General features: G+C 39.0%; 1 protein-coding gene across 1 annotated transcript in view; it reads right to left on the bottom strand.

The window, feature by feature from the left end:
* Window positions 1-25,431, bottom strand: part of LOC124122657 (muscle calcium channel subunit alpha-1-like) — a 149,194-nt gene that overhangs the window by 46,981 nt on the left and 76,782 nt on the right. Inside the window, exons 7-26 of the mRNA XM_048396979.1 lie at window positions 24,890-25,086; window positions 23,951-24,054; window positions 23,080-23,195; window positions 21,919-21,975; window positions 20,893-20,980; window positions 20,078-20,238; window positions 19,207-19,432; window positions 17,598-17,802; window positions 16,215-16,335; window positions 14,981-15,126; window positions 14,353-14,459; window positions 13,601-13,701; window positions 13,009-13,195; window positions 11,626-11,755; window positions 11,077-11,136; window positions 8,761-8,867; window positions 3,051-3,138; window positions 1,904-2,011; window positions 1,279-1,331; window positions 908-1,054 (exon numbers count right to left, since the gene is read on the bottom strand). Coding sequence (XP_048252936.1) covers window positions 908-1,054; window positions 1,279-1,331; window positions 1,904-2,011; window positions 3,051-3,138; window positions 8,761-8,867; window positions 11,077-11,136; window positions 11,626-11,755; window positions 13,009-13,195; window positions 13,601-13,701; window positions 14,353-14,459; window positions 14,981-15,126; window positions 16,215-16,335; window positions 17,598-17,802; window positions 19,207-19,432; window positions 20,078-20,238; window positions 20,893-20,980; window positions 21,919-21,975; window positions 23,080-23,195; window positions 23,951-24,054; window positions 24,890-25,086 — 2,509 coding nt within the window. The remainder of the gene's footprint in view (window positions 1-907; window positions 1,055-1,278; window positions 1,332-1,903; window positions 2,012-3,050; window positions 3,139-8,760; window positions 8,868-11,076; window positions 11,137-11,625; window positions 11,756-13,008; window positions 13,196-13,600; window positions 13,702-14,352; window positions 14,460-14,980; window positions 15,127-16,214; window positions 16,336-17,597; window positions 17,803-19,206; window positions 19,433-20,077; window positions 20,239-20,892; window positions 20,981-21,918; window positions 21,976-23,079; window positions 23,196-23,950; window positions 24,055-24,889; window positions 25,087-25,431) is intronic.

The following is a 25,431-nucleotide window of genomic DNA, read 5'->3' as shown; positions in this document are numbered from 1 at the left end:
GTGTCGGAAATCGAACCCGGGTGTTCGGCGTGATGAGCAAACGCTTTAACCACTGGGCTACCCCACCGCCCCGCAAGAAGATATGACAAGCAGGTATGTCTTGTCTGTACGATGTGCGACAATGTACAATAGGAAACCATATCTGTGACCCACCAGGAGAAAAGGGACCTTATAAAGAAAGACGTTGGACATCAACTTACTTACCATGGCCTGTACAAAATTGTCCTATTTTTCTCTTGTTGGTTTGTAATGTAATAAAACCATTTCAAACCATTTTAAATATACTTTTTATACTACTGCTCATTTGCTGTTAATTTGGGTGAGAGCAATTCTATATAACAAACACATGCTGTTTGTTTTCATTCAATATGAAGGACTAATGAATGCTAATGTTGTGCATGAAATGACATATAGATAGCTCTACCGCTATACGAGTATGGCCATCCAGGGACAACATGAGTTATGTCCCTTGTAACAATAAACTTCCTCTTGAACCCGCCGCGGATGTGTTTGGTTGTGTTTGGTTGTCTCTCCATGGTTCAACCCCTGCGACACTATTTACATTTAGTCCTGTCTACTTGTTTGAAGCAGACAGGTGCCCAGTGAAAATCCAGGTCAGAAGAGGTCTTCAGCAACCCATGCTTGCTGTAAAAGGCGACTATGCTTGTCATAAGAGGCGACTAACGGGATCAGGTGGTCAGGCTCGCTGACTTGGTTGATGAATGTCATCGTATCCCAATTGTGTGGATTGATGCTCATGATGTCAATCACTGTATTGCCTGGTCCAGACTCAATTATTTACAGACCGCCATCCTATAGCTGAAACATTGCTGAGTGCAGCATTAAACAAACAAACAAACAAACAAACAGGATCCCAGTCAATCCCCGTTAACCCCGTTACACTTACTCTGGCCATCCTTCAAATGTGGACACAGTGAACAGCGTAAGTAGGGCTTGGCTGACATCATCAAAGTTGAAGTTGTTCTCCTCCCAAACACGTTTTTCCACAACCGGAGAATGAAAATCTCCTTCTCTAAAGTCGATATACGAACCCCTGAAACACAAGAAATACCAGCCGATCATTGGTGTTCTCTGACATGATATGGTCTGAAGAATGCTTTTTTGCTAAAAGTGGCGAAAAACCTCATTCGATCACCATTGTACTTCTGTTCATCTGTGTCATAGAATTACTATAAAAATGTAACATGAATGAATGTTTTTCATGAGGTTTCAGAACTAGTAAAAAGCAATCTTCAAGGCTTTCTCCAAGACACTTACTGGCAGTCAGCTTCGGTCAGTTTGGACTCATCAGAACAGCTGAAGAATTTACCCTGCAAAAATCATGTGTGTACCATTATACAACGTGTATTGAAAACTCTTACAAAACTCACTTACAATTCAACCTTATGGTCCCTGCAGCAGAAAATGAGGAAATGTCCACATGTGTCTAAAACTACAGATGATTTGACATATCATTCATATTAAATGAAAATTAAAGTCAAGTCTACACTTTTGATAAAAATCATTTGGCAAGAGTGGAAAAACTTTCTATTAATAGCAAAAGATGACTGATATGACAATATACAATATGTGTGTCATGTAATAAATAATAAATCATCAAAAATCAAACATAGGTATTATGTAAACATATATATTGCCAAGGCTGACACATAGTACAACTACGAGGGATTCCAGGTTAGAATAGGTCACCAGCAGCCGATACCGGTTGGAAGAGGCAGCCAAATGGATTGGGTGGTCACTTGGGCGTCCTCAGACGCCAATGGCGTGGATCATTACTCATAATAACAGTCACTGGATCGTCTGGTCCAGACCCGATTATATACAGCTGGAATAATGCTTAGTGTGACGTTAAACAACAAAGAAACAAGATTGGATCTTCTACCTTGAAGAGTTGCACTCCAATGACAGCAAACATGAACTGCAGTAGGAAGGTGACCAACATGATGTTGTAGATGGTTTTGATAGCCACGATTACACACTGCACTACATGCTGCAAACAAACATCATGGGTTACAATCACAGGCCAGAAATGACAACAGATAAAAATATATCTAATTTCAAAGAATAAAAAATCTTTAATGTAAAAACAAAAATCCTTTGATTCCAGCTCCAATCTCATTAAAATCAGATCTTAGTTCTCGCTACAGCTAAACAAAGATCTGAGGACATCCCATTTGGGGTCACGTCAGAACGACCTTTCATCCGACCAATCAGAGCGTCGCTTACCAGATCATGAAAGTGACAGACAGAATGTGATTTCTAATCATGCAACCTCAAAAACTTTAACACGGGGTATTCTGAACGATAGTTACGGGCCTAACGACTGAATCCATACAATCTACACCTACTATTAGCCATTCCAGAATGAACTTTTGATCAGGTTTCAAATTTTTAATTTCGAGGCGTAGTTGCCAATTCAAAATTAGTGCCGTAAAGCATCAGAAAACTGCCTTCTGATTGGCTAATGTCGACTTCTTGTCAGTCATTCCACTGGTCGGTCACAGTTCGCGCAAGGTCGTGACGTGACCCGTAATGGGATGTCCTCAGATCTTTTTTTAGAGGTAGCGAGAACTAAGATCTGATTTGAATGAGATTCTTCCAGCTCCTACTTTTGTTTCCCATTGATTTGTTTCTCCTTGTTGATCTGTAGAAATGATTCCTATTCAGGAACCGATTTTGTAAAAGAGGACTAAGTTGTCCTAGCAAATTTGATCCAAACCTCTTTAACAAATTTAAGTCAAACTATCACTCATTGTTTAGTTGATAACTATTTCCTTTTGTGTAGTTTGTATACATATCACTGTCTTTTGTGTTTAATTATAGAATCATGATAAGTTCATTTGTAATATGCAACAGTATATAAATAAATATATTGAAAACAAAATTGATTAAAGTCCCTCAAATGACACTTTGTTTGCCTGCTACTTCAATTTTAAGATATATACTACTCACAAAAAGTAAAGGACCGCCCGGTACTACTCTAGTTAACCTGTCATGCCATGACAAAAACCTGGATCCCTAACAGTTACCTTGAGACCCTTGGCTCTGTTGATAGCTCTCAGTGGACGTAACACTCGCAACACCCTCAAGATCTTCACGACTGAGATGGCTTGATTGCTGAAACACACAAGGTCAAGGTCAACGATACAGGAACGGAAACATTCGGAGATGGAACGTGTTGAACCTCACTTGGTGTCTTCTCAAACACAAGAAACAAAAATCACACTTTTTGTTCTTTCAAAGCATAAGCATGACAATTCTAGAACCTTGTGGTACCTTCTACTAAATTAATGCTATTCGTATATTAAATCATCAACATTTTTTAATAAAAAAACTCCAAAATCATACATAATAGATATCCATTAAAACAACCATAAAAGTAACTTTGGAAGCTAGTTGTTCCCATTGGTATATTGTATTGAGGTGTTTTACAAGGAGCATACTACTGATCACAGTTCCCAGGAATTAGTTCTTCTCCTTGGCAGTGCTTAGGCCATTACTATCTTAATTGTTGGAAAGCCGATGCGCCAACCCTATTTTCTTCAAAATTGGACAAATTATCCAAATTTACACTTATATGTTTTCCACCTACACATCATACACAAAAAATTATTTTGACATTATTCACATTTATAAATCTTAAATAATATTAAATCTCCTGTTAAAAGTTGATAAAAGCATGAAATCCCTGCCGCCAAACCTCTGACAACTGCATCTTCCTCAATCAAGGGCTCATATTTGGAACCACAGGGTATTTACTCACAAGTCACTCATATTGTCTTACTAATTCTGTTTAAATACTGTTTCAGGTGCCTCATAACCTGTATCTGTTACTGTCCTGCCCCAGGTGGGTATTGTTGCATGAAGTCACAACAGCGATAGACATGTCGAATTAACAATTAGCGAGACATAGCGTCTTGTTTATGCAAATATTCACAGCAGTAGACTAGAGTTCAAGTGCGATGCCTCCAATTGATCAGTAAATATAGATTTGCATAGAAAGGTACGCAAGTTGAAAGGCTATATTGGGTAATTACGCATAGTGATGTTATACTACTAGGTTTGTAAAAAATTTCATGCCTATTTGTATGCAAGCAACTCATAATTAAATGGGTGATGGTGATCTCTTTTGTGTATTTTACACAAATACAAAGTTTATCTGGACCTTTGTCAGTCAATACAGTCAAGGCTGTACGCTGGGAGCTACACACACGACATGCTTCCTTGTTGCCATGCAGATTACAGCAGAGTGAAGATACCTTGGTTTTGAATGGTATACATATAACGAGATCTGATATAAACAATTGATGATCATGCAAGCCATTATGTGATGTGGAGGAGTATATTCATGCAATTCGTGTGAACCAAATTTCATTCTCACATCCTTGGCCTCCATATATTGATATGATGACACACATGCACAGTAGTGTTAAATTAACTGACATTTTCAAATGCAAAACTGCAAGGAGATGGTTATGAAACTTGAGGCAAATTATCAAATTAATTACTGCAACTGTACCCTGTATTTTCGTAAAATATTATATGGTATACTGACAGAAGCTATGTAATGCAAGACTGGGACGGGTAACCAGTGGTTGATAGCATGAGCAAAGATCCACACTGTCAGGGTTCAATTGCACTCAATCACGCTTTCTTACCACAAGAACATCTCTGAGGTTCCAGAAGACTCCAGGAGATGCACATGGTGCTTAGACCTATTCTCAACTAGAGGTTCCAGAAGTCTCCAGGAGATGCACATGGTGCTGAGATCTATTCTCAACTAGAGGTTCCAGGAGTCTCCAGGAGATGCACATGGTGCTGAGACCTTATCTCATCTGGAGGTTCCAGAAGACTCCAGGAGATGCTCATGGTGCTGAGATCTATTCTCAACTAGAGGTTCCAGAAGTCTCCAGGAGATGCACATGGTGCTGAGACCTATTCTCATCTAGAGGTTCCAGAAGACTCCAGGGAAGCACATGATGCTGAGACCTATTTCAACTAGAGGTTCCAGAAGACTCCAGGAGATGCACATGGTGCTGAGATCTATTCTCAACTAGAGGTTCCAGAGTCTCCAGGAGATGCACATGGTGCTGAGACCTTATCTCATCTGGAGGTTCCAGAAGACTCCAGGAGATGCACATGGTGCTGAGACCTTATCTCATCTGGAGGTTCCAGAAGACTCCAGGAGATGCACATGGTGCTGAGATCTATTCTCAACTAGAGGTTCCAGAAGACTCCAGGAGATGCACATGGTGCTGAGATCTATTCTCAACTAGAGGTTCCAGAAGACTCCAGGAGATGCACATGGTGCTGAGACCTATTCTCATCTAGAGGTTCCAGAAGACTCCAGGAGATGCTCATGGTGCTGAGACCTATTCTCATCTAGAGGTTCCAGAAGACTCCAGGAGATGCACATGGTGCTGAGACCTATTCTCATCTAGAGGTTCCAGAAGACTCCAGGAGATGCACATGGTGCTGAGACCTTATCTCATCTGGAGGTTCCAGAAGACTCCAGGAGATGCAAACGGTGCTGAGACCTATTCTCATCTAGAGGTTCCAGAAGACTCCAGGAGATGCAAACGGTGCTGAGACCTATTCTCAACTAGAGGTTCCAGGAGCCCAATTTTTGTAAGACAAATTGTATAAATATACATAAATCAATAATGTGACATTAATATAAGATGCTATATGCAAGAGATCTACATGCAAGATGTCCGAAGGCAGATAGACAATGGATGAATGGCAAGCCACTATGTTCAGGAAGTGTATTCAGACAACAAGTTTCATTGCTTGGATTTCCAAGTACCTTCTATGTTATTTCAGTGCAGTAATCTTTCTCATGAAAACAGTTTTTGCAATACAGTAATACTCTTATAGTTCCCCATAGGAGAGTGAGTGTGTTTAGTTTAATACCACTTCGAACAGTATTTTAGTTCTAACAGCGTGTTAATTTGATGTGGGATTTGATCAATTGTTTGTCGTTTAATGGTGCACTCAGCAATATTCCAGCTATATGACTGCGGTCTGTAAATAATCCAAGTCTGGGTCAGAAAATCCAGTGATTGACATCATAAGCATTGATACACATAGTTGGATATAATGACATGCATCAACCAAGTCAGTGAGCCTGACCACCTGACCGCCTCTTATGACAAGTATGGTTGCCTCTTGCGGCAAGTATCGGTTGCTGAAGATCAACTCTAACCGGATTTTCACGCTGGAGGGGAGCAGGTCTTGGATGTTTACCACTTTGGTGACAAACCTACAACCATGATCATGCAGGGATTCAAACCCATTATTATTTGGTGCTGGCACGCCTGAGGGATGCAAGTCTGTTCAGCGAATTAGCACCTTAGTTGTTTGGGCCACCATAAGACAGAGCATGGAAATAGTCATTCTGAGAGATTATGTGAGGAAATCTACATAATATTTCTCATCTAGAAGAGTCAATTGAGTTGGATATTGCTCCACATTTCGGAGGGAAACTTGGACCATCTGTGACAAGCAAACACACTCTCCATTAGGCTACCCTACTGCCTCATGTTTAAAGGCACATGACAAAGTCATATTACACTAGGTCATGCTGAAGAATTGACTATCCTAGTTTTCAGAGGAATTATAAATGAAAAATAACCTAACACGTTTAGGATCCTGGAAAAGGAAAAGTACATGAGGTTCAGGGGATTCTAATTCATAATCAACAGAAAATTAGAACTGTATTTAATGACAGAGATTCTGTTTCAGCTGGCATCAACTTTACATTTCTTTAAATAAATAAATAAATAAATAAATAAATAAATAAATAAATAGATTAATAAATTAATAAATAAAGAAATGAAATGAAATGAAATGAAATGAAATGAAATTAGATAGATAGATAGATAGATAGATAGATAGATAGATAGATAGATAGATAGATAGATAGATAGATAAATAAATAAATTCAACATAGGAACTGATGTCCAGATCTAATTTAAGTATGAATAGAGTGTGCAGGGATCAAAACATAATAGCTGGTTATTAGTATTCCAGCTATATGATGGTGGCCTGGTGGCCTGTGGTCTGGAAAAACCAGTGACAAACCAGTGACAAACCAGTGCTTGATGAGCAACATCATTTGGTATGTTGATCAGCTAGCAACCAAATCACTAAGTCCATTCAGACACCTCATACAGGTGACTCAAGAATGACGGATCTAAGGAATGATAGCTTTATACACTTACTTTCAAAAGAGCTACTGAATTAATAAATTCTGTCATATTTTCCTGAAATAATCCTTTCATTGTCAAAACAAATCTCATCTCCAAAATAACCATCAAACATTGGTGAACTTGAATTTTTTTTGTAAAAGATGGTTTCCTTCACACATGAATAATGATGAACTGACACTGTGTTGAGAGACACGTGGACATATAGTTGTCTGTGTGACAGAGAGTACTGAGCTGTGTTGACACATGATTCACTGTGTGAGAATACATTACCTCCAAAACATAGTTCTAGGGTGGACAGTCAGGGAAATGTGGTATTATACATCAAAATAGTCCAGGGTTAGATGAGTCACAATCAACAAGTAACACATGTTAAAAATCGACATGAATAGATCATTTGTGCTGTAGTAAGCTCCTCGGGGGCTTAGGAACTTGACAAAAAGGGCACTTACAAAAACCAGCAAGTTAGCGGAAATGCACAACCTCTCCTTTAAACATTGGGGAATAATGGTTACAAGGCAGTTATAGAGCTCTTCTCCTTCTGTAAATAAGTTATAGGGGCTGTCATGTATGTTCTCAGTCTTTGTAGCCGGCGCTTATACTTACAGACTGGTCTAGAAGTTGGGATGAAGGTCGTTGTTGGAGAAGGGCACTTAATATGTCGAGTGAGTTTGATTTTATGCCACTTTTAGCAATATTCCAGCAATATCCCGGCGGGGGACACCAGAAATGGGCTTCACACATTGTACCCCTGTCGGGAATCGAAACCGGGCCTTCAGCGTGAAGAGCGAACGCTTTAACCACTGGACTACCCCACTGCCCCTCCATCAGTAATCTGAGATGAGTTTAATTTCTGTTTATAACTATGGATCTAGTCTGTGAGTTCTGGTGCTAATATTCACGCTGGCAACTCTCCCAACAGTCAACAGTAGTTACACATCACCTAACAATTCGATACTTGACCTCCAGCCAGCCCACCATGGCAGCTAATATCCATGTCACACAATACTAAACCAGCAAGGTACACATCAATACACTCCTTTCTCATGAACATGTTGCATCCATAAAATTTCTGATTCCTGTGACAGGATCAAACCACAGACCTTCTGACCCAAGGTTGGACACCTTGTCCACATGACCAAGGTTAACCAAGTCAGGAAGCTGACAAGGTAAGGATGTCATAGATCTGCGGGATGATTCCATGCCCTGCCACAAACCCAAGCTGCATATGCAGACCCAGAGAGCAGGTGCAGAGCTGTGCACCTTTTTTTAACTGGAACTTGTACAGGCACCTAGATTTACAAAGTGTACAGGTACAAGACCATAAATATCTCAATTTGTGATAAAATGAGTACCAAATGCATGGTGCTTCCAAGATTATTTACACATACCCATCGCCTGTATTTAAACATTTGATCTAAAAACGCACCCCTCCTCTTCCAAAAGGTGTGACAGCACCGGGGCTGCCATTGGGTCGAACACAGTACTTCATGATACAAAGCAGTCAAATCTTAAGTGCCAGCGTACTCACTCCAGTGGGAAAGAAACGAGAGAGACCGCCACGACCAACAGATCCAGAATGTTGAAGAGAGAGCGGCAGAAGGATTCCTTGTGTAACACCAGCCCATAGGTGATGATCTGCAAAAAACAAGTGGTATCACAAAATAGCCCGAAGCTCTTCAGAAGTACTATCCCATTCACTGGCCATAATGATTTGGACTACTTCATTGAAGATATTCAATTATTCCTTTGAACCTTGAGTGCGTGAATTGGGTTTTATGTTGCTTTTACAATCTCATTAACTCTTTCAACACCAGTCAACCAGAAGTGTTTACTGCTGGGACACCGAGTTCCCAGAGACTCTTGTGTGATAGATGAAGCCAACATTTATCAAAGAAAATACCTGCTTGTAAAATATATTTGCTACTACATGTTATACACCATTTGAAAGGTCTGGTCCTAAGGTTTATAATTATGAAAGTTATGTTTTTCACATTATTTAAAAAAATGCATTTACAACTTAATTAAATTTGTTGTAAATAAAAAATGTACGCTAACACGTTGTTAACATCCAGATTAAGGACCAAGGAAGCGAAAACTTGACGATTTTCGGCAAATATATGATTTCATAATATCCACGTACCTATTTCTGTTTTATTTTCATTGTTTACGTAATTGGAAAATCATTTTAAAAAGAATTACAAATAGTTTCTGTGATCGCCCATTTCCCGATAACAGCGACTGTCCGCTCAGTAAAATGAAGAAATACCCCTGTTTTCGAGGTTTCGTATGAATAACACGTGCGTCGAAGAATGGCATATGACACATCGCTGGAAAGCTTATTCCTTCATCTACACGCTCGTAACATCGACTGGTTTTTTCTCGTAGTTATAACAAGTGATTTCATTGGATTAAAATTGGTTTCTAATGACGCTTTCTTGCTGAAATCTGATACAAGTTTCGTGATTGGTCAATTTTGAGCACGTGACCTAAGGCAGCCAATCAAATTACAGCTGTGATACCAAGCTCGTGTTCGATAAATTACAGAAGTTTGCGAAAGAATTTTGTTAAATCGTGTTATTCTGAACGTTTTGAGCAGGAAATCACGATATATATTAAAAATATGGAACTTCGTGAATGTATCGTGCTAGGTTACGAGCTGTGACAAAGATTTTTCATGCATATATTTTTGCATTAAACATCGTGTCCGAGCCGAGAATTCAAGGCGACGAAAGCCGAGATGTCATTTGACTTACATTACCCGCGATCGCATGAAAAGATGGAAATAATAATATAGATGTAAGTTTGATTACTTTTAGATATGTTTTTGTTGATTTTATTTATTACTTTGTATAATATATTTAAAGATTTGTTTAAAACGTCCTTATTTTCCTCTTTGACGTGTTCGATGTGGACCCGTTGTCGAAATGTGTGTCCGAGAATTTTATTTTCAATAACATCGCGAGAAATAGTGAATAATTTTTTAATTTAACGATAAAAAATGTTAAATTAAAATGGAATATGTATTTCAGACATTGTGAAATGTGATAGATTTAATAAATGAATGGCATTACAGGTAGGTCCATAAAAATATATACTATTTTGACGTGACTACGGCTTGGCCGGATAACCGGCCTGCGGTGTCTGGGGACTCGATGCTTCTTGGCCAGATAACCGGCCTACGGTGTTGAAAGAGTTAATATCAAATTTTAGTTCTCGCAACCGCTAAACAAAGATTTGAGGACATCCCATTACACGTCACCTCAGACTGAACTATCACAAACTTTGATTGACCAATGGAATGAATGACAAGAAATCGACATTAGCCAATCAGGAGGCAGCTGTCTCGTGCTTTACGCACTAGCTTCAAACTGGCAACTACGTTCAAAACATATTTTGACAAATTTTCAATACAAAATTTAAAACTGAACAAAAGTGCATTCTGGAATGGCTAATAGATGGCCTAGATTGTATGGTCAGTCATAAAGTCCATAACTGTCATTCAGGATACCCTGTGTTACATTTTTCGAGATTGCATGATCAGAAAACACATTCTGACTGTCACTTTCATTATCTGGTAAGCGACGCTCTGGTTATATGAAAGGTCATTCTGACGTGACCCATAATGAGATTTTTGTTTAGCAGTAGCAAGAACTAGGGACTGATTTGAATGAGATTGTTTGAGATTGTTTGAGATTGTTTGCTTTTAGAAATATGGAATGGTCTTCAAACATTGTTCCAATGTGATGAAACGAAGCCAGATCTTTGGAAAGCTGGAAAGCCGAATGAACACTTTAACCACTTCGCTAGACATGATCTAATGCTTATTTATGACAGGTCTACTTACCTTGATGATAATCTCTATTGTGAAGACACTTGTAAAGAAGTAGTCGAAGTAGTTCAGGATCTGAAAGGTGGTGATGCCATAATCAGTAGTTGTACAGTAACTTCCTATATAACGAACACACTTACAACAAACTCACGGATATAACAAACTGTTTATGGTCCAGAACCTTAGCTGTATAAACGATGCATATATGCTTATTACGAACTACCGTTATAATGATCTAACATTATTGGTCCCTTTAGTTCGTTATAACAGTAGTTTAATGTAATTGCAATGTCAACAAATATTAGAAGCCTGTTGTCCCAAACTCGGATGTGTTCACACCACAATTGTGTCAAACTCTCAAAGTCTTAAACTAGAAGTTTTGAACTGGATGTGTCCAATTCCCTGTTGTCTCAAACTCAGTTTATAGTCCCAAATTAAAAATAATTGTTATGTGTACGCACACATTACAACATTAGGTATGAAAATCATCATAATCGAACACGAAATTCAGTCACAAGGGAAATACTGTGCGATGGAGGACTGCTGTAAAGGGAGACAACTCACGATGTTCCTGGGAGACTTTGAACGGAGGGGATCCTCAGCTGCCAACATGGCACTACTGATGAGGATGCAGGCCAGGACGATGTTGCCAAAGTAAGAGTGGTTGCAGGTCTTGTGGCAAAAGAGTCGGAATCTGCAAACACAGCAATCAACATTTTACACCAATTTACAGTGACAAGAATTCATGTTTTGCAATCTCACAAGAATTTCCATTGCCTCTGATACTACTAAAACCCAGGTCCAAATTACACTATACACCAAGCCAATAAACCCTGACAGTGAGATTGAATCCAAATGAACATAGTCATGTTCTTTGGTTTGTCACACAGCATACAGTCATACGATACTGTCATGAACAAGAGTGTCATTGAGTATGTGAAAACATTATGTATACGTCAGCGTAGAATACTTATCACCCTCAGAGGGGAGCACTAACCTACTTCCACCATGTGGGCTACGAACATGATGCACTTTACACACTAACGAAAAATCCTGAACTTCTCTCATCTACATCGTCCGACCTCGGCATGTGCACATACAGGGTAGTTACAAAAACAATCTGCTGAAACAATGGACACGACTACCCCCAATGTTATTAACCTCCAACGTGTTTGTGTGACCCAGTGAGGGTTTTTTACATGGTTAAATTCCCCTTATAAACCTACTGGCTGTTTGTGTAACTCGATGTGGAGTTTTTGAAATTGTGGTAACACCTCGTAGGAGGTATTACAATGATTGTAACACCTCGCAGGAGGTATAACAATGATTGTCACACCTCACAGGAGGGCTTACAATCATTGTCAACCCTTGATAGAACAAAAACTACGAACAGCCTACGAGACGCATGTGCAGATTTCGTGCCATTGCGAGACGCACATGCAGATTTCGCACCGTTGGGAAACCCACGTGCCGAGGTCACTGCTTTCATTGAACCGAGTTCACGACTGCAGGCGATATTTCATCTCCGATACAGGTTATACATTTGAGAGTTTTTATTACAGTTATTTAATTAAAAACGTTGTCTATGCGATGAGTCGGTTTATAAGTTGAACAAACCATTTCTCCTCAAGATTACCAGCGATTGTAAACCCTGACATTCCTCGGGAGCCTCCTTATAAGTTGGACAAACCACTTCTCCTCAGGAACCTTGAGATTGTAAACCCTGACATTCGGGAATATACCACCTGTCGGGGTTTACAATCTCAAGTTATCCCTCGGAGAAGTGGTTTCTCCTTCACATATCCTATCCTTAGCATGTATTACTCAACAACTCTTAGAGACCAAAAAAAATTAAATTTCGTTCGCCAGTTCAAGATTATTGTGTCACGATTCGAAACTTTTATTTCAATGCCGAGTTTTGATCTATCCAAAAGAATGCAAGCATACCTGTTTGTTGGTGAGAACATGAAGAGTGAGCTGGCTTGTGGGATGGGCTTTGCCTTGCTGGAGATGTGGAGTTCCGACATGCGACGTGGACGGGCAGTCGAGACAGTCTGTGTCTCGTCCTCATCCTCATCTTCTTCGTCCTCATCCTCATCGTCCTCTGTACCCTCATCCTTGTCGTCCTCCTCTTCTGGAAACACAAGTATGAGAAATGCAGGAGCAGGTATTATACTGATAGAGCAACTTCACTTCCACGAAACAATTACCGGGCAGAGTTCATACAGTCAACCCTTTCATTAGGGACTGACCAAAGCGGGTCTAGGGCTGGGACTTTTGAGGAAAACATAAATTTTTGGTCACTGCTTCAAGGCATACAGAAACCAAATAATAGAATAACATTTTTTATTTATTTTATTTAATTTTATGTTCAGCTAAAATGTTCATGTGTGTAAATTTTGGAGCAAATTTTCTTTCAAGCATTTTCTGGAGCAAATTAATTTTTTAACACTACAGTCTTTGTATACCGGCTAAAGTCCAGTCAATCTATGTTCTGGCTTCAGTTTGCAAACACAGGTTGAGGTCAACTTGAGAGTACCTTGTATAGGAACTTGATGACTGTTTCTGTATTCACCCGGCTCGTCACGATCGGGAGTCAAGTCAATATGGACATGATGATCACCAGAGCTGTCTCTCCTACTAAAAATATAGATCAATTACATCAAAATTAGCACTCTTGACATTTTCTAAAGAGTGTATTTATAGCGGCCATAAATTTTCCGAGTCCCGTGATGGGATTCGAACCACGGACCTTCTGATCAGAGGTCGGACGCCTTGTTCACATGACCAAAGAGGTTAATCCCGTCAGCAAGCTGACAAGGTAAGGATGTCATCTGTGGGATGACTCCACGCCCTGCTACATACTCCCCCGTCAACAGAAGGCACGTCCCGGGCCACATAGTAGGGTACTGAGGCTTATTTTGCTCAAATTTATTATGAACATGCTCAGCCCCACGTTGGGCGCCAATGTAGCGGCCATAAAATATCCGAGTCCCGTGATGGGATTCGAACCACAGACCTTCTGACCGAGGTCGGACGCCTTGTCCACATGACCAAAGAGGTTAACCCCGTCAGCAAGCTGACAAGGTAAGGGTGTCATCTGTGGGATGACTCCACGCGCTGCTAAAGATCAATTACATCAAAATTAGCACTCTGGACATTTTATTTTTGGACTCCTTTATTGGTTCCGATAATTTCACTCTGAATGGTCCTGTCTGAATCAATGGGATTTCACAGTTTAAAAACTTTCTGATAAATACTACCGGGTATTGCATATTTGTTTGCTCTTACCTCCGTGAGCTGGGCTGTCGGCTGAGATTTACAGATGCCTTGTCTTCGTCGTTTTCATTGTTATCATTTCCATTGACATCAACACCTTCATCTTCTTCGATGTTACCCTGGGTAAGGAAAAATACACTCAAAATCAAGATATATTTCACTTTTTCTACAGCAATTTTCCATATCAGGCATTTAAAAACAGCAAAACCTGTATCTGTGGCTAAATTTATATCATCACTTGTGTTGAAATTGCTTCAAAAAATCATCATAACACACAGAGCCTACCTCTCTACATACCAAGAATATTCTTGTAGATTTATAGAAAAACCTTACTTAAAAATTACTTAATAATGCAAAGTAAACTGAAGAATCTTTAGCTTAAAGACTGACAGCAAACCAATATGTGCTAGAAACACAGACTATTCTTTCTTAAATGTTCTCTAGCGCACACAAGAAAGAACTGAGGTTTTACCGCCTTGCAAATGCACAAGGATTCTGGGTAAGCATGATGCTATTACTGGCACAACTAATGTTATGGTAGCCAAAATACAGGATGATGGCAATGATGTAATAGAGGTTTTGTATTTGCAGAAATTGTATCTGTGGCTGAATTTATATCAAAACTTGTGTTGTATCGTACCTCTTTTTCCGGAGTTTTGCTTTTGGACCTTCGGATGGATCGTGTTCGTTCCTTCTCCTCATCCTTCTGCTGCTCGATCTCAGTCAGACTCTGGGCATCAGCCAAGTTGTCAACAGCAATGGCCAAGAAGACATTCAACAAGATATCTGAGAGGAGGTGTTAAGGGAAATATGCCTTGACTAAATGGAAAACTGTGAAATACATACATACCTATACATACAATACTTCCTATATATTCTAATACTTCCTCACAAGGACATATCTGTGAGGTGATAGTAGTGTAGAAATTGTTTTTGTTTGCGATGGCGGTATGTTAATGAAATGTTAACAGTTTTCATCGTCCTTTATTTATGGTATCAAGGCCCAAATTTGAAACAATTTTGTATATTTCCCAATGTTGCTACAATGTAACTTGACAGCTGCCAACCATGCCTTACAGTAAAACTTGCATTATTGAAATAATCTAGACTAACAAATGCCTGGATAAACGAATTATGTCATTTTGTAAACATAAGAAGCGTTCCCAACAGTGATGACCCAGATTAACGGGGCCCAGACTACGGGTGTACAGCTGATTGCTGTGTCCGGCTTAGTTTACGAGAAAATACACAAGGTAATCTTAATCCCTGGATATCAAACAATGCCTAGCAGAACGAAAAATACAATTTAAACGGTAAATCAACATGTCTGGTGATTTTTTATCTCAAATTTCGAATTTGTACTGACCAAGTTTCTCATCGATAAAGGGGTAGATCTCTACGGTGTAATTTTTTTTCTGCGCTTGGTATTCGAATTTTTTTTTCTCCAAAATATTGAATCCACTAGAGGGGGGTGTGCATTATACATGAGTGCGCACTATACTCAAGAAAATATGGTATCTAGGGGCATATTTGGCCCATTTGTCTCAGGTGTTGCCATTCCCTGAGAAGAGTTGCATCCCTTGGGCCCGCCAGAAATCTCTGATCATGGGTTTGAATCCCAATATTTCTAGCTTTGCCAGCACCATACCCGTGGTCGTAGGATTCCTTAGAAAATGGATGTAAAACATCTCTTGCCTGCGCACATGTATTTGAAAAAGAGATTCTTAAAAGCATTGTGGTTATCGTCTCTGTAGCCTTGTGATTCACATTCGAAGCAATAGGTAAAAACAATGAGATGACGTCACTAGAGGCCTATAAGTCCAGGAAGTGCGTGACCAGTACAGATGGAGTGTACAGATCAAAGGCAAGGATACAGTTACCACAAATGAAGAGCACAACGAAGTATATACAGACGATGACGCCGGGCTTCTTGACGCCGCCATACGCCCTGATCCCATCATACATCACCATGTTCCAGTCCTCACCAGTCAGGATCTGAAGCGTGGGGATCACAATCAGTCATGTATCACCTTTAAGAACTCTATTCCCAAAAAAATCACCTTATGTGTGACATTTAAAGGGGATTCATAATACAAACATATTTAACATTAGCAAATCAACCATTTAGCACTTGTTTTGCACCTGTGCTCAAATATTGAATTCATGGAAAATTCATTGTGTGTTACTAGACTGGGAAATATGGACCAAATGTAAAATAAATGCTGCTTTAACACATTGATTACATGTTCGTTTGAATCATCTCAATTATGAGGTATTAGTATAGTCACATGGTAACATATTGATTACATGTGTGTTTGTATCACCTCGATTATGAGGTATTAGTATAGTCACATGGTAACATATTGATTACATGTGTGTTTGTATCACCACAATTATGAGGTTTTAGTATAGTCACATAGTAACACATTGATTATGTGTTCGTTTGTATCACCTCAATTATGAGGTATTAGTATAGTCACATAGTAACACATTGATTACATGTTCGTTTGTATCACCTCAATTATGAGGTATTAGTAGTCACATGGTAACATATTGATTACAATGTGTCTGTATCACCTCAATTATGAGGTATTAGTATAGTCACATGAATATGTGCATAGACATGGGTAAATGTTAGTGGTTAAGCCTGATGCCTATTTCAGATCAAAGTCTAGATGTTGTAAAGTGTGAGTGGAAACATTGCCTCTGTGTGAACTTGAATCAAACTTGCTAATACTGCCAACTTGCCTGCTCCTTCAAGGTGGTGAGGTGAAATGGGGTTTAACATCACGTACAAGACTATTGCACTTATATAGCGATGCGTGTGTGTGTGTGTCTGTGCGTGTGTGTGTGTCTGTGCGTGTGTGTGTGTGTCAGTGCGTGTGCGTAGCTGCTTCTACTAGTCCAGAATAATGCCAATTTCATACTGTATGAATACCCCACTCAGACACAGTATACTGACTCCAAGCTAACCAGTCCTTGTTTTAGCCCCTTAATGCTGAGACAGGTATTATCTATTAAAAGTCTTTTGGTATGGCGCGGACATTGATTATGTGTTCATTTGTATCACCTCAATTATTACTCTGCTCCCTGGGAGACATTCTACCACTAGACCAAGGACGCAATCCAAGGCAACGAAGCCTCCCTACCAGGAACATGGACAACAAGGACTGCCAGAAGGTATCAAACTCTGCTCCCTGGGGAGACATTCTACCACTAGACCAAGGAGGCAATCCAAGGCAATGAAGCCTCCCTACCTGGAACACGGACAACAAGGACTGCCAGAAGGTATCAAAGTTGCTCCTGGGAGTCTGCTGGTCAAAGTTGAACTTGCCACCAAACAGTTGCATCCCAAGTAAGGCGAAGATAACAATGAAGAGAAACAACAGCAACAACAAACTGGCAATGGATCGCATACTGTTCAACAGTGACGCTACAAGGTTCCGCAGTGACGACCAGTACCTGGAGAAACAAAGTACAACGTGACATTCTGATGCATGCGGTTCCAGGGATTTATCTAGACTTGCTCCGGGGATGATATTTAATCCCAAATCAGCAGAAAATGTCAGTAAAATTTCATAATTTGAATTCAATTCTTTTTCCCAATTACTCAGAATTCACGTAATGAGAACATACAAAAAAATAATTTTTGAACAATATCCCCATTTTCCCCCAATTTGCTTGCTAAAGGCAATTAATTTGGAATCGTGTATAAATCCGTCATGTTCATGTTTAATGCATATGGGAGGTTATCATGGCCTCAAATTCTAATCTAAAAATAAAAAGTTTTGTTTTTTAAAGCCACATATCTACCATATTTTACTTGTATGTTATCTATTCATAATTCTTACTTGATTTTCACTCATATGTAATAAATACAATACTGTATACATGTCTTATCCAATCATAATTAATTAATTTTAACGTATATATGTTATAACTTCAAATTTTACCAAATCAGTGGTATGTATCATGTTTTTCTAGTACCCCCTGCTGTGATATTGCCTGAATACTGCTAAAGCACTGACAACCACACTCACTTACTCACTTATGTATCAGGCTATCTGATAATAATCCACACTTGACTTTCAATCAGGTACGATAACTGCCCTGATAACAGTCCCTTAGTCAGTCTTAATGTTTTAGTTTATGTAATAGGGCTGGGACAGGTAACTCTGGTACTCAGGTCGTGTGGGTCTTGAGTAGGACCCGGGTACCCACAGGATGAATCAGACCCTTGGTTAGTCACGTGATGGATTGTTAAATGACAAAAACTTACTATAGCTCAGTGGTTACACTACATGTCTCTAATGTTCGCATTTCTTTCTGACGATGCACACATTCCTTTTGACTTGTATATGTTTGAGTAGAGATAAAGCTTTAGTCAACTTCAGTGTACGCATGATCTGATTGTTTGATACATGTATCTTAATAGTTTTAACCAGGGTGGTAAAACAATTCCCAATCAAGACATTTTGGTCCCAACTCTTGAGACCTACAGCAGGTACCCGGGTAGGGTTGGGTAATAGGGGGTATGTACCGGGTAGTAAATTTGGACTCGTCCCAGCCCTACTATGTAATATATCCAAAATCCACCATATTACATCTGATAAAACTTTCCCTGTCAAATGTCCCTAACATGCATTACTAGCACATTAAAGCAATGTGTGTGGACAGGTTCATCACTTCCCAGGGCGGTCGGGTAGTCTAGTGGTTAAAGCGTTCCCTCGTTACGCCGAAGACCCCAACATGGTTACAATGTGTGAAGCCCATTTCTGGTGTCCCCCGCCGTGATATTGCTGGAATATTGCTAAAATCGACGTAAAACCATACTCACTCACTCATCACTTGCCACATGGAACTCACCTGGTAGCCTTGAAAACTCGGAGTAAACGAGCACACCTGAGCACAGACACCCCCAGGGGTGGCATCACGCCCGTGTATATAAGGATCACTTCCAGTATACTGAACAACACAACAAAACTGTCAAAACGGTTAAACAGGGACACGAAGTACCCTTGGAAGCCAAGACTGTACATTTTGAGAAGCATCTCAAAGGTAAACAACACCACAAAAAACATATTGGCAATGGCTGGAAGAGAAAGAAAAAACATTGTTTAGCATATAATTAAATAAACATTTGTTCAAATATTACTTTTTTTCATTAGTTATCAATATCATCTCAATAGGTATCTCTTATTTGTATCTTATATAATGTCAATATATAATAATTATCATGATTCTATATACACATGTACATTTTGTTTCTATAATATTTTCTGATTTATAATATTCAAAAACTCATCACTTGTCATCATTACAAATGATTGTATATTATCTTCTCATGTTCTTTTCCTGTATTTTGGGGATTCCTTAATTAAAAATAACATTAACCAAAAATATATTAACTGAGATTACATTTGGCTATAGGAAAAAGGAAATGTTTCTCAGGCATTGGAGCATCACTAAAAATCCTGCATATCAGTCATTATTATTGCCAATAAAAACATACTTTTCAAATTTCCTCATCATCTGAAGTAGACTCAACAGCTTACATTGTATTGAAGAGCCAAGTGCATGTGTACTGTATTTCTTTTCAACTTTCCACATTTTGCTGCTTTCAATAAACAATTTAACAAGACCTCCCTCCCCATTTTTTTAAGAAACGTGCCTGAGAACCATTTTTGTCCATGCAGCCTCACTAAAACAGAAATAGTTATAATTGATAAAAACTAACCTTGAAAATTGTCCAACCATGGGGGTTGTTGATAGTGTTCAGAAGTAAGCACACATGTATTCAAAAACACAAGAACAATAACTATCCAATAGAATGCTTGAGATTTCACTATTTTCCGGCATCCTCTTCTACATCTTCTATTAAATTTTTGAAAACGTAACCTGGAACAAAATGTATACATCATTCCACACACTATCCCAACATCAGCAACCTGTGATACTAACACCACATATATACTGTGAAAGCTATCCATATGATGGTATTGATTTTTGTGGTTGTTAAGGTGAATTCTCCTGAATTGTCTCCCTTTGCACAAAGATGTCTGCCTGTAACATATACTTGTACAGACTTCCAGCTGACGCAGCTTGAGATCACTTTGTAGAATGCTTCCAAGGAGTAGGATTTACAGTCATTAGATATGTGTGTGTTTGAAGAATACCGTATTCGACGTAATAAGCGCCCTGCTCTAATAAGCGCCCACGGCCATATTTGCTAATATATTGGCCAGTGAACAATCCCAATTAGCACCCCTTCCGATTGGTCAATGTAAAAAAGACTTATTTATTCGCGTATACTGCGCACTCGTGTGTTATATGCACCCTTAATTATGGGCATTTAAATTCTGGAAAAATATATCTGTCGTATATAAACATTTCAGGCTGTCAGCATAAACCACGAAATTGATCTTTCAACTGTTTTTTTCACCAAAATAATATTCTAATAAGAGCCCCCTATTTTTAATTTTGAGAGCGCCCTGTGCGCTTATTACGTCGAATACGGTAATGTTTTAATGCGAATAATTATTTTGCTCTCACTTTTTAGTTTGAAACCAGGAGTGCTGTATTTCCCCGCTCCCCATTTCCTCCGTTTTCTCTATAGCATCTGTCTCCGCAACAGCTTTACCTGAAACAGACAAACATCAAAGTAAGCAATACCTCAGACACTCTGCCTTCAGACAAGTTGGTGTTGATCAGCATAAACTACCCCACCATACATAAATGACAATTGTACCATATCTCATAACCCCTTTAGACTGACTTATTGATTTCAAATTTTACGTCAGCAAAACATATAGTTGATAAAAATTGCTTTGACGTCATTCTTATCTTTAAACTTCAATTCTAATCCAGCTGTCATTATTGTATGGCGTGAAGGATGAAAAGGTCCCTCAATCCCTCAAGATAAAAGTAGGGATTGGGTACACCCGTGCAAATTGATAGAATCACCACCAGATAACACCAGGGGCGGTCGGGTAGCCTAGTGGTTAAAGCGTTCGCTCGTCACGCCAAAGACCCGGGTTCGATTCCCGACATGGGTACAATGTGTGAAGCCCATTTCTGGTGTCCCCCGCCGTGATATTGCTGGAATATTGCTAAAAGCGGCGTAAAACCAAACTCACTCACTCACTCACCAGATAACACCAAACTGATGTGGGGCGATGGGGTAGCCTAGCGGTTAAATCATTTGATCATCACGCCGAAGGCCAAGGTTCAATTTCTTACATGGATACAATGTGTGAAATCCATTTCTGGGGCCCCCTGCCGTGATATTGCTGGAATATAGTTAAAAGCGGCGTAAAACCATACTAACTCACTCACCAAACTGATGCTGTGGATCCCTACTGCCACTTAATCTCCACAGCCATGTCTGGTTATAGTGAGTGATTGAGTTGGGTTTAACGATGATATAAATATTTCAGTTACATCATTGGGTGGGAAAAAGTGGCTTAGCCCCAAGTGATGCAGATCCTTACCTCTTTGTGAATCCAATGGGGACAGGTGTGGTGCTGACAAACCCATAAACAAGATCAGGGCAAATCGAGATTCAGAATGGTTACTTACTGTGTCTGGGGGTATTCCCATCTTCTACTTCATCTTCATTTTCTGGATCTATGTCCTCTGCAAAATATATCGCACACAACATTGAAAGTTTGCTTGATTTGGGCCACAAATATGTAGGGAGTTATCCACAGGGTGTCTGGGATAGTGGGCTTTGTATTATCTTGGCCAAAATTAAGGTAACAGCATTGAACAATATATCAGGTTCAAACCGAGACAACAAACCTCAGTTCTCCTACTCATTTTTAAAAATTTGCATCTACTGAAATCCAATCTTCAAACAGAATTTGGCTAAAACACTGCAAATACTAAACCGTTACGTAATATCTGTGCCTCAATCCTTCAAAAGACCTACAGGCCAAGTCTCATATTGTTGTTTGTTTGTATGTTTGTTGCGTAATGCCACAGTCAGCAATATTCCAGCTATTTGACGGTTTGTAAATAATCAAGTCTGGGCCACATCATCCAGTGATTGACATCATGAGCATTGGTCCACGCAATTAGGGCATACAAGCCTGCCCACCCAAATCAGACAGTCGCCTCTTTCAACCAGACGGATATTCTTACCCTGGATCAAGCTCCTTCCCAGCGCGTGACACCTTCGTTACACTCTTGGTAACATCGCTGCCACCAGTGTGGGCGCGGCCATTACAAGAATCTTGAAATTTGCTCTCTAACCCCATATGTAGTAACCATTATACTTTTGTTTATGTCTTTGGGAATGCCATCATATTTCATTTTGAAAAGGTTTACGACTGAAAATGTTTTCCAGATGAATTTACTTCATTGTTTTAATAATCAGATTGATTCGAGATTGCAGACTAACGGAAAATCAACCAACTTCTCCCCTACATTCTTACTATATCAATTAAAGATGATAGTTTTAATGAAATAGAAATTCAAATTGACAAACAAAGAAAGTAATTTATCAGCGGTAAGTGTATTCGGCGTCACGACAGTCACTTGTTTGTAAACATAACGGTCATTCGGTTGCGAGTTCAACTCCAAGCATGGTTGGGGCCACCTATCACAGTGGGGAGTTTTGACTGGTGGCAGCGATAGTATAGAGAGCTATTGCTGTGAGGAGCTTGACCCCGGATACCCAAGGGTTGACAACTCTTATACACATCATTGTACAAACATAATAACTATACAATGCCTCACCTGCTTGTGTTATCCAGTCTAAATACCCCCTAAGATCTTCTTCTAATTGCTGTTTTTCTCTAAGTTTTTGAAAATCACCCCGAGCTTTTGCTTTTTCTCTCTCTTTGGAAAACTCTCTGTAACAGAATGGAGAACATCATTAGTGGACTGTTTTACAGCTAAAATTAATATGTCAACCATATTACAATAACAAGTGAACATGAAAAACATTTTTTTCAGAAGCTTTAAACTGGTACAAATTATGATCAAAATCATCCTTTAATTCTTAGAAATTGAATGAGTTAACGCCTGAAAGTCAGCAAATATTAAAGACCGTCAGTGGTGTAGTCATGTAATGATCCTGGGACACTGTAGCTCACCTAGGTAAGCAAGTCTACAAAGACAGACACATAATAAAAGTATCTGTCAGCATTGATATTCAGTTATTTTCTGTTTAGAAGTGAGGACTTGAAAGAAAAAAATAGAAACATACATGCAAATGTCACCTTTGTTCTGGAAATTTAAGGGACATTCAAAGAGCCAAAAGACAGTTTGAGAGAATTCAAGAGCATGGCCAAAACATAAACGTCAAAAACTTATATGATAAAAAACACAGCATGGCCATAAATAGGTTCTTAACAATGGCTGCCATGTCGGCTAAATTTAAAATCAGATTTAAACCACTTATTCAGGTGTTTTAATTTGTGGAAACAAGCAGTTGGAAGTTTCAGCTTCCAAAATGTTTTACATCACACAAAAGGCAAACATGCCCGAACATATGCTCACTTGACTTTCAGTCAGGTGAGCTAAAAATTGGTTTCGGATTCTGTCGACACTAAAATAGTTAAAATGGAAAATGGAAAAGTCTGGCCTAGTGGTGTAGGCAACTTACCCGCTCAACACACCAAGAACAAGGTTGAGAACAAAAAAGGAGCCTATGATAATTAAGCTGATAAAATAGATCCACGGCCACTCACTTCCCACAGCATCATTCACCTGAAACACAGATCAGAGGTACCAGAAATGCACATATTTAGGCCTCTACATATAATAGCTCAAGGCCGCAGTCCTATAGCTGGAATACTGCTGAGTGCAGCGTTAAACAACAAACAAACAAACTATAGCTCATGGGCTTAAAAGCGAGATTGCTTTTTGGTGTGTTTTTTTAAATCAATTTTGAGTTATCCATCCCTCGCCCACATTTCAAAACAATGGAATTTGACAGTATTACGCTGATAATCAACACCTTTTTCAGACTGCTAAAGCTGCGAGAGGCATCAATATTTATGTGACACTTTGGTCTCCACAATTGTTTTTCATTATATTTTGGTGTTTAAGTGGTGTATAACTTTCAAATTTGAAAAAAAGTTGATTCATTAAAATTAAATTAGTCATGTTTGCATGTTTTTCATATTTAAGTCCAGGGCTTAATTCAGGATGCAATATTTAGTTCTAAAATGAGACAAAACCTGTTATTATGCCCTGGGCTTAAAGTATTTGTGTATTCTTTTGATATGAAATACTTAAACACAAGTCAATAAGATTTAAATATCCGAGGCTTACCGAGGAGTTTTAAACATCTGTCAATGAGTGTTGATATATTTAATATCAAAAGACATGAACATGATGAGTGTTGATATACATGATGAAGGTAAGATCAATTACCATACAAAATCATAACTCTAACGTTTTTAGTTTGAAAGTTATGTAGCATGTTAGCAATAATTTATTATCCAAAGCTTATTGCCTGAAGCTTATCATCTATCAAATACAGCCTATAAGACAATGTGACAACATTTGTGACAAGGACACAACACCACTAAATACTCACATCATACAAAACATCTGTCCATCCTTCATTGGTTATACACTGGAACACTGTTAGCATAGCTAAACCAAAGTTATCAAAGTTTGTAATGCCATCATTTGGCCCTATCCATGAATCCTTCACACACTCGGATCCGTTCACTACGCTTTTACAATCGAATCCCCTTCCACACGGGTGAGGATCAGGTAAAGCTTCTCTTACTGAAAGAGAAGGAAAAGAAAAAGCATAATTAGTCTGTTTTTTTCAAAATCAACAAAATGTAATAACTGCAATCCATTGTTTTAATGATTCTACCAATAAGTTTTCCCTCATGTGAGAGCAGCTTTGATTCCAAAAACATTGTCACTCAGTCTCCATAGCTCACCTGAATTTAATTAGTGACATGGTACTTAAAATAATAATCAATTTGCAATCAGGATTTGAGAAAGTGATGAAACTATGTTTGGATCAACAGGGCTGCTAATGTTTGGTATAACATAGACATGGTCTGTATAGTGTTCACACAATGCATATCAACAGTTACACACATCTCTGATCAAATATGG

Source organism: Haliotis rufescens, unplaced genomic scaffold, assembly GCF_023055435.1.
Source record: "Haliotis rufescens isolate VD_foot unplaced genomic scaffold, xgHalRufe1.0.p SCAF_16, whole genome shotgun sequence".
Classification (NCBI taxonomy): Eukaryota; Metazoa; Mollusca; class Gastropoda; order Lepetellida; family Haliotidae; genus Haliotis; species Haliotis rufescens.
The sequence above is the reverse complement of the archived record's forward strand: the minus strand, read 5'-3'. Positions and strand labels throughout refer to the sequence as shown.